The following is a 10,198-nucleotide window of genomic DNA, read 5'->3' as shown; positions in this document are numbered from 1 at the left end:
CCTTTGACTGACTTAATCTTCAAGTGGACAACATCAATCTGTGAGTGGATGTTTGCCTTGGGCACAGTGCCCCCTAGCTGTAACAGAACAGATATAAGACATTATTATGAGGGCTTAGTTGTTTGCACCTGATCTGTGAGCATAAGGGACCCTCTATACACTGATGGGTCCCTGCCCACCTAGTAGGAAGATCAGCAGGCTACAGGATTTGTCTATAGGGAGGGAGTGGGTTGGAATTATCTCCATCCTAATTGCAAACTGTTTGAAAAGTTAATGTGGTCTCAGGCTGTTTTAGCTTTCCTATGAGCCTCTCTTTCCTATGGAATCTTTCCTGTAAGGGCAATTTCTAGTGGCAGCCTGAGTCCCTTAAGGATTTTGTAATAGAGCCATACTAAAGAGCTGGGGAGAGCAGCAAGAAGCCCCAGAGAATAGAGAGGAACAGAGTCCTCCAGGTGGACAAAATTACTGCCTATACAGCACACTAACCCTCAAAGGAATGAGGTTATCACCTCTGAAATGATCTCAGATCCTGCTGGCCTGAGAAACCAATAAAACTTGGGTGAATTAAGGTAGCATAGAAATAACACACACGTGGAAACTTACATGGAAAGATTTTTACAGAACTTTAGTTCTGTAGTCCTGTGGTTCTGATTTTAGTGGACTAATTTATGGTAAACACTGCAATCAAACATTACTATAAATTCAGAATATGCCTTTCAAAAGGGTTTGGACTCTTCTAACCCTTCACTTAGATAATGCAAAAACTATTTTTATGTTTTTATATAATAATATTTTATTTTCTAGGTTAAATCTTAGTTTGCTTCCTACTGAATTTCACCATTTTCAAAAACCATGAATTAGAGGAAACATATGAGAACTCTACAAATAATTATGAAAGATGATTAATTTAAAGAGGTGACTAATCTAGATAATCTGAATTTAATGAGTAAAAGGATAATTCTATACAAGCTAAAAATATTAGTTTTGTTTAAGTGTTTAACAAAATTGAAGTAAAAATATAACAGGGTTTCAGCATGTAATTGATTAAAACTAAGTCATCGTACACTGACTTTTCGGCTACAGGCTATTGTCACAGGCTAAATTTTTCAGAAGTCTCTAAGTAACTTAAAAGCTGAAGTCTCATTTTCAAAAATGACTTAGCAGTTTGGATCCAACAAACAAATCCCTACCACAACTAGACATTCCATTACACATGCTTCTCCCCTGGGAGAGTATGAGCGCGCAAACACCACATGCCATTTTAGTCATGTTGCTTAATGTACTACTGGAAGATGCTCAGATACTACTATGCGCAGGTGGCATTAGAATCTATATCCAATAGATCTGAAATCAGTTTTGAAAGCTAGACAGGCATTTTAAAATATTTTAACCTCAGTCTAAAAGCCTGTGCAATAGTCCTTTAACTCCACTGAGACATGAAAAGCACCAATCCTTATAGAAGTGATGACATTGGTCATGCATACTATTACTATGTGAACTTTTTTACTTTTGGGGAATAAGATGTAAGAAGTGGGGATTGGAGTAGAAATAGTTATTTCTTTCCATACATCTATTGGCTAAACTGTATGGAGCCTGTTTCAATTTGATTTTTTATAATATGCAATTGTACTTGCCTAGGTTACATCCAAGAAAGTGGCTAGTAAGTATGCTCTGGACTGGATAGAAATAACCTGGTGTATACTCGACAGAACAAGTATGGGAATACATATGGCATAGATATGGAAATAACCATATTTACCAGAAGCACTGGTATTAAAACTTTAATGAGATCAAGAACTAAAAGCAGACTCTTCTATCTATAGCCTTTATAGTGCACAGATGTATGATTCAGGGACTATGAGCTGAGCAAAGTGCAGAATTATACTTTATAAAAATGCTTCAGACCTGTCAAATCAATTAACCAGAGTCCAACTTGTAAAAGTAATTGAAAAAATATTTTGCATTGTATTTAAAAATGTTGTTGTACATTGCTGTTCAAAGTTATAGTTGAAATGAACTTTGAAAAAAGATGTTATTTACAATAGTTTTTTTTTTAAAAGTTACATTACATGTCCAGTTTTCCTCTCTGCACTCAACATGCATTATATGAACTACAAAGTTCAAGTTTTTTGCATACAACACAGCAAAAGATTAGTTGGTAGAATAAGTTATCCCAGAAACTTATATGTAGCCAATTAGTATTAAAGCTGGTTTGCAATCACCTGGCCAGGGAAATGTTTGGGTCATTTGTTTAAAACTAGATCCGTTATATGTTTCTGGTGTTTTTCTTTGTTGTGTTAATTAGTCCAATTAAAAATTTGAAAGTGGAGTTTATTTTCATTAGTGCTTGCTACTATTGTGTCCTCATGCAGTATGTTAATAGTAGTAAGCTCTACTGAAACTAAACTCCAATCAATGAAGTTCAGCATGCAGAATTAGCACATAGCCTTAATCTTACCATACATAAAATGTTTGCCTCTTACAAATTCAGTCTGCCAGATTAAGTGGCCAAATTGATAAAAGTCCTGCTCCACAAATATTTCTTGTCTATGCAGCCCTTCTATTTCTAAATTGTGATATTCATATCTCGCTTTAACTTCAGCCAGGAAACACTCCAAATATACCATTGGTGTCTCTGCTTTGAGGTTTGCATGTCAAGCTATTGCGACTTTAGGCTAAATTCTGTTCCCAGTGAAATAGGGGGATTTTTGCTTTTACCTTAGGGAAAAAGCCATATTTTTAACTTGACGAAACTAGTTAAAATTGCTCTTTGATTTGCTTTTACAGCTGTCTCCAATTCATATGTATATACTGCATGTTCCTAAAGGCTGCCTTGGGTGAGACTTCATCAAATTTCCATGTAGAACAGAATTTACAGACCAAAGAGAATACATATGGATTAATGAGATTAGAACTACAGCCTAGCAAATTATTTTAAGATTCACTCTCTCAATATCTCTTCTTTCACCTGAACAGCTGTGTGTGACAAGTCACTCTGTTCAATTTTTCCATCCCATTCAGTATCAGTTTCTTAGTCACTGGAGTAAATTCCAAAAAGGGATGAAGTAAAGGAACATACTAATCTGTCTGAGTGGCTGCATCACAGAGTAGTTTACCAGATACTTTCACTTTTGCTTGAATACCTGTAAAAATGAGTGTGTGTGGGAAAATCTGGAGTAAATTGATCATACTTGTGTAACTGCAATGTAATTTAATTGATTTCAAAGGAAATCTAAGGAACAGTAAACGGACCTGCCTATGCTACAATGGAATGGTCTTTTCAAAGAGACTTTTGTACTCCTTTTTAAGTGTATGAATATCAGCATCCACTGACAACAAACTTTCTTGACTGGAAGCAGGTGTAAGCTCACTAGACTGATCAGTATCTAGCTGTGTTTGTTTAGTTTCAAATTCATATGTAATCTGAAATTGATAAATACGGAAGTTGACATAACTCACACCTTGATCAAGTGTGCTTGATCTCTGAGAGAATCCTAATAAAATAATTTAGCTTTAAAAGGGCTGACTCAAATTTGACCAGAAGTTGATTTTGGTTTTAAAAAAACAAAGCACAACAGATATCACCCCCCCCCCCCCCATGATTCGCAATATCGCTTGGCCCTGACGGAGCAGCAAGAGCCAGGGAACGAAAAATAACGCCCGAGCCCGCCCTGTCGGGGCAATGCTACCGGCGGGCAGGGAAAGGAAGAGCCGGGGCGACGGAGGAGGCAGCTGAGACTGATGTGAGATGAACAAGGCCCGGGCAGCACAGAGAGCAGAGCCCGACACCGGCGCTCAGCACCGCGGCCAGCGCTCCCCTCCGGGGCCCGTGCGTGAGCTTAGCTCAGGCTGCGGCTCGCTTCACCTGGCCCTGCCGCCGCCGAGGGGCGGGGGGACTAGCCGGAGCGCGAAAGGACTGGGCCGGAAGTGGTGGTTGCTATGGCGACTCGGGAGAGGTTTCCGCCGGCCAAAGAAGAGGCGGTGGCCGGGTGGCCGGTCGGGGAGATTCGTTTCCATGGTGCCCAGCAAGTTCCGGCCCGGCGGCGGCGGCGGCAGCGGCAGGGCCGGGCCCAGCACTGTAGGTGCCGCGGGGGTGAGGGGAGAGGATTAGCCGCGGCCGCGGGAGGGAGGGGCCCCGCCAGTGGCAGGTGCGGGGCTTGTGAGCTGGATGCCTCCGATCTTGGCTTCCTCGGGGAGCTTTGTGCTTCCGGGCTCGCTGGTCCCTGCCCCACATATCCTGCCTGTCTGCGCCCAGCGCGGGGCAGTGCCCCAGCGCCCTGGGTCTGTTACACCCGTAGTGGCCATGGCTCCATCCCCTCTTCTCTCGCAGGATCCCCCCCCCCCATGCCCAGGCTTGCTGCCCCTTCGAGGCCGTGCCCAGCCCCACCCCACCCGTCTCACGCCGGGGCTGCTCCCCTCACTGCTCCTGCGCCTGTGAAAACGCAGGCTGGGAAAGCTGCTCCCTTTGCTAAACGCACGTCAACATTTTATCTTTGTCAGGACTAATTACCGTATTAGTGCTAAATGCTCGGATTTTTTTCTTTTGCATCTCGTACTCCTAGAGATGGGGAATTGCGCAGGTGGGCAGGTAGTCACAGCGGCTGTTTGGTTGCCCTTGGATGCTGCTTGGTTGTACCACTGTACCCCAGGGAACACTGCAACACAGTGACAGCTTAAAATTTGCCAGGTTGTTTAGTACATTAGCAGCGATTATGATCAGGAGGAGGAAGTATATTTACGTGTGTATGTTTCATACTGTGCCCCCTGGGTGCGGGAGCTGCTTTGTACATTTCTACTAAACAGTTGTGATTATTTATTTAGAAATGTTTTGGAAGATTAGCTTTAAGCTTTGTAATGTAAATAATAAACATTAAAAAACCTGATATCTGTCCCTCAAAAAAAAAGTCTGAGGGATATTTTTCCATTTAAAAATAGACCTAATGTAACTACCTCTGAGGACCAAAAATAAGTGGTTATTTCAAGCTGGGTTTTTGTGTGTGTGCTTTGAGACTAGGACTACATATACATTACACACCACTTTCAGTGGGGTATAGGGTATGTGTAGCTATGTACCTCAGTCACACCCTTCAGATGTGTCTTTATTTCAAACTGTTTACACTGCTGTTTAAACCTCTGCTGGGGGGTTATTTGAGTACATACTCTTCATGAGGGGTGGGCAACCTTTTTGGCCCGAGGGACACATCTATGTAGGGAAATTGTATGGCAGGCCATGAATGCTCACAAATTTGGGGTTGGGTTGCAGGAGGGGGTGAAGACTCTGGCTGAGGGTGCAAACTCTATGGTGGGGCCAGAAATGAAGAGTTCAGGGTGTGTGAGGGAGGGATGAGGGCTCCGGCTGGAGGTGGGGGTTTGGGGGTGGGGGTGGGGATGAGGGGTGTAGGAGGGTGCTGTGGTCTGGGATCGAGGGGTTTTGAGGGTGGGAGGGGGATCAGGGCAGGGGATTGGGGTGCAGGAAGAGATCAGGGGTATAGGCTCCAGGCGGTGCTTACCTCAAGTAGCTCCTGGAAGCAGTGGCATGTCCCCTCTCCGGCTCCTATGCAGAGGCACGGCCAGGTGTCTCTGCACATGCTGCTGCCCATGGAGCTCCCATTGGCCACGGTTCCCGGCCAATGGGAGCTGCAGGGTCAGCGCTTGGGGCGGGGGCAGCATGTGGAGCCCCCTGCCTGTCCCTATGCATAGGAGCCGAAGGGGGGACATGCCGCTGCTTCCAGGAGCCGTGAGGAGCAGGGAAAGCCCCAGACCCCTCTCCCCGGCAGTAGCTCAAGGGCTGGATTAAAACGTCTGACAGGCTGGACGCAGCCCGTGGGCCATAGTTTGCCCACTCCTGCTCTGCATACTGCCAAAAGATGCATGCAGTGTAGACCAGAGTTCCATTTGAGTGTAAAATGGAAAGAAAGTATGATGGGGGTGGGTCAGTGAGTACAGATTACCATAAATGAATATACTTTTGTCCATTCTGACGGTATTATCTAAAACAGACTTCTTTATTGGATGAATTATTATATTCAGAGAATTTCCCTCATTAATAAGGTATATTTGGCCTTTTGTTTTAAGCATTCAGTTTTTGAAAAATGCAGTCTGTTTTTTTTTTTCGTTCAATTTACAGGTTAACAACTGTGGGCTTCATCTGGTTATCCAAACCTCATCAGTGGCAGAGAGAAATAAACCAGTAAGATCCAAATACATTTTTTTTTTTAATTACTGAAACATAACTGACTTAGTTAGTTAATACAGATGCAAAAATACTCTTGTTTCTAAAATAGTTCTTAATATTTAGTTTTTATTATTTTGTTCTGTAATGATTTTTTTCAACCAATGGGGACAGGTGCTATATAAAATAAAAGCACTGGGGTCAATCATTGCTTTGCTATGAGCCCAGAATAAGTTTCAGCATCTTGTTGTGCCTCCCTTCTGTTTTTCCTACTGCTCTGGGTGGGAGTCTATCTGGTGCAGTACATGTTCCCCAGTTCAGCTATGCTGGCCCAGTGTATTGTGGGGGTGAAGTCAAGTCTCAATCCCCATCTTTTTCCTCTTGCCTATGTGCTTGAGGAAGTGGAAGAGTGGCCAAGTGGAGACTGCTCCCCCTCCAGTGCCAGTCTCCAGGATGTGTTTGACTCATTATTATTATTAAGGAAAACTGATTTCTTGTTACTGTACTCATGCCTACTACCCTGAAAATAATTGTATATTGCCCATGCAAGATTTGACATTGGAGGCTGTCTATTTTAATCTACTGAATTATTGCATTTATATTCTAAAAATAAAGCTGATCTTCAATAGAATTATTCTTTTAATGGATATCTGTTTTATAAATAACATATTTTGGCTGAGATTTTCAAAGTCAGCAAAATAATGTAGACACCCAGTAGCTATTCATTTTAATGGGAAGTGGTTGTTCAAATTCTCTAGGCAGCTTTGAAAACCTCAGCCTAACTGCAGTACTGTTTTTACCTTCCGTCCATTTTCTTGTTGATAATGAAATATTTTAAATGAACGTAATATTATCTCATCTGTTTTAGATATTTATAATATGCCTATTCAATAAACTTGTCATATGAAGTCTTTCTGGTACTATACAGTGAAATCTGAATATTACTGCCTTTATTGAAGTGAATAATACATTTTAACATGGGGTAAATCTGCTATTAATTATCATTCCCCAGAAAAGAAATATCTATCTTAAATAAATTATAATAACTGTGTGCCAAATTTATACAGTTAACTGTAAAACAATATGTGTGTTTTAAAAATCTTGTTTCATGTATGTCATATTTTAAACATTGTGTTGCAGTTTGAATTCAGGGTAAATAAAGACCAGTCGTCTTTCCACAACAGGCTCTTGCAACATGATCTGGAAAAAAACTATTCAGGAAAACAAGGTAAAGTTTCCTTTTCTAGTTAACGTCTATAACAGCGTTAATTATAGAAAGAAAAAGTGTGATTAGCAAACAGAAACTTATTTCATGCACACTTAAAAAATAATTATTATTTCTGGCATATGAAAGACTTGACTGTATTCTCACCTGGGTGCATGGCCAAGGGGGAGACTAGCTGTAGTTTTTATTTTTTGTTTGTTTTCAAATTTGTTGTAATAATGTAATCTTGGTGATGTTTGCTGCTTTACCATGTAATGCTATTTACCAATACGTTATTTTGGTAATGTAGTTTTTCATGTAATAATCATGTCTTGCTTTATAAAAATCATATAAATTGTCCATCATTTCATGGAAACTTTGTAATATTACATTTGTAGGGCAACACAGGGAATTTTGCACTGTCATAGTCTGTGCTGTGTCTAATCTTTGAATGATAGAATTTAAATGTTTAAGAGGGTGTTAATCCATCATCTTGGAAGAAGGTTATTTCTCGGTCTTTTGACACTTTTTTGAAGTACTTTGGAATCAGGAATTTTGTCACTTGCAGTCCTATCTAGTTACCAGAACAGGTAGGGTGAATAAAAGTTTCAGTGTAAACCTAGGTGTCCGACATATCACACTCTGTTAATTTGCTGCTTAGCTGGGGAACTAGCTCTTTAACAAAGTTACAGTCCTAGTTTTGGGGAACTAATAGTTTTCTTTTGAATAAGGTTGGGGAAATATGTTAAATATGGGGACCATCTACTTTGATGATACCCTTCGGTATCAAAAGTAAGAAAGTAACCAATATTCATTTTATGTGAATGTATTATGTTCAACTGATGTGTGTGTGTGTATAATTACTGTCTCTTATTCTATCAGTACTGTCGAAGAAAAACTAAGTTCTCGCTTTTTGTTTGGGTGCAGCAAAATTAAATACTTTATTATTTCTCCAGTAATTACCATGGAGGGAGAGAGTGCCATAGGACACAGGGTCCTGGACAGGTCTCTCAACTGGTAAACAGTTACATCAAGCCTTTATACCTTCGTTACAGACAAGCTTAGACAATCATGGAGACAGTAAAAAGCAACAAATACATTTTGTTTATACATAAGCTTTTCTGCTATCTTACTAGAAAAAGCAAGACTGCACATTGCAAGGTCGTAATACTTTCACACAGTTCACTCTGTCTTACATTATCTTGCTTCTACAAATCTCACGTCATAAGGGTCACAGTATGGCCTGACTCTTGCTAACTAACATTCATTAAGATCTCTTCAAAACCTTGTTAATTATTTACTGGCTTCCACAGTACCCATAGGCTCCATGAGCTCAAAAAATTCAGAGACTGTTTCTCCTAAATCTGTTGCAGTGTTTCAATAATTGGGATAATTGAATAGCTCTTTCTGGAGCACTTTGTAACTTTTAACTGTGTGTGCCAGAAGAAGATTTTTGTTTGGTTGATTGAACTAGACAAGACAGTTTTGAGATCAAAGTCCTGTTTAAAGAGGAGAATGATTCCAGTGGGAAGAAAATAAGGGTTATTTTCCTAGTGAATTTTTTTAAACAACAAAACATCTTGGCCTTTGGGAGGAATAAGCCATCTAAGATTTCACTGCCAGTTGTACTGAGGATGGAAGGAGCCATAAAATTCATCATGTTTTTTGCCATGTTGCTGCTGCCTGCAATCCTACAGGAATTGTGATTGGTTAGATTACAGTGATATGGAAGTCTCCAAACACCACTCAGTTTTTTATGCATGTGTGACATACCACGGTACAATCCAGACTAATGAGCAACTGTCACCCCTGTCCTGCAATCTTGGGTGCCTTACATTGCATTGCTGAAGTTGTTCCCACCGGGGCTGTTCACAAACAGCCTTCCAGCATAAGTTTCTGTTTATGGCTGCAGCCTGCCAGACACACGTGGATTACACTCTGGCTCTCACTAGCCTTGGTTTTATTGCAGGGTGACCCCAATACCCCCTGTCTTAGATTTCCCTCAGAAATGTATGTCCTGTACTGCCCAGCCCTCTCTTGGACAGTACAAGTTATATTTAGTCCATTATTCCTTAAAAAGATATGCACACAACTTGTCGCCCCCAATGGAGTTACCCAGAAACTTCAATTTAAACACATTGGATTAGACAAAACAATAAAAAAAGTTTATTAAATACAAAGAGAGAGATTTTAAGTGAGTACAAGTAATGAGGCACAAAAGTCAGAAATGGTTACAAGACAAATAATGTTTACTAATACTTAACAAACTATATCAGATTCAAGCAGAGTTTCTCAGGACATGCTTTCAGCAGTCTGACTGACCAAACCCTGTAGGTCAGGACCCCTCCCCCAGATGTTTCCTTTGCTGCTGCAAGTTAAGTGAAGTGATAGGCAGGGAGAGAGAAAGGGGAGCCTTGGGATGTTTGTCCCTCCTTTTTCTAGTTTCAGTCTCTCTCTTGAGAAACATTTCCAGTTGGGCACTAGGAATCAAAGAATTCTGTGTGGAAGGTTATTCCCTTCTGGGTTTTTTCACCTGTTTGAGCTTCCTTTGTTTCACTTCATGCTTGATGACTCTGTGCTCTGCTTAATTTGTATTTAAGCAGTAAACACATTCCTTTGTTTAGGACAGACCTGTGTGCCAACCTATCTTTTGGCAGGAGTAGGGGGTTTGGAACATTTGTTAATAACATCATACAGGGAAATTTTATAACTTCACATATAATGTTGCCACACATTTTATCAGGATGATACTCGCCAACAAATTATGAGTTTTCAGATGATACCTTACAAGGCATACTTGTACAAAGGTTATTACAGTAGTG

At 40.8% G+C, this 10,198-nt stretch overlaps 1 protein-coding gene across 1 annotated transcript in view; it reads left to right on the top strand.

The window, feature by feature from the left end:
* The first annotated feature begins 3,939 nt into the window (after positions 1-3,939).
* LRRC49 (leucine rich repeat containing 49) overlaps positions 3,940-10,198 on the top strand; it is a 122,483-nt gene continuing 116,224 nt past the window's right edge. The window contains 4 exon segments of the mRNA XM_044980221.1: positions 3,940-3,986; positions 3,988-4,078; positions 6,128-6,190; positions 7,313-7,400. Of these exon segments, the coding sequence (XP_044836156.1) occupies positions 3,940-3,986; positions 3,988-4,078; positions 6,128-6,190; positions 7,313-7,400 (289 nt within the window).

Source organism: Mauremys mutica, chromosome 11, assembly GCF_020497125.1.
Source record: "Mauremys mutica isolate MM-2020 ecotype Southern chromosome 11, ASM2049712v1, whole genome shotgun sequence".
NCBI classification, from domain to species: Eukaryota; Metazoa; Chordata; order Testudines; family Geoemydidae; genus Mauremys; species Mauremys mutica.
This window is presented reverse-complemented; position numbering and strand designations above follow the sequence as displayed.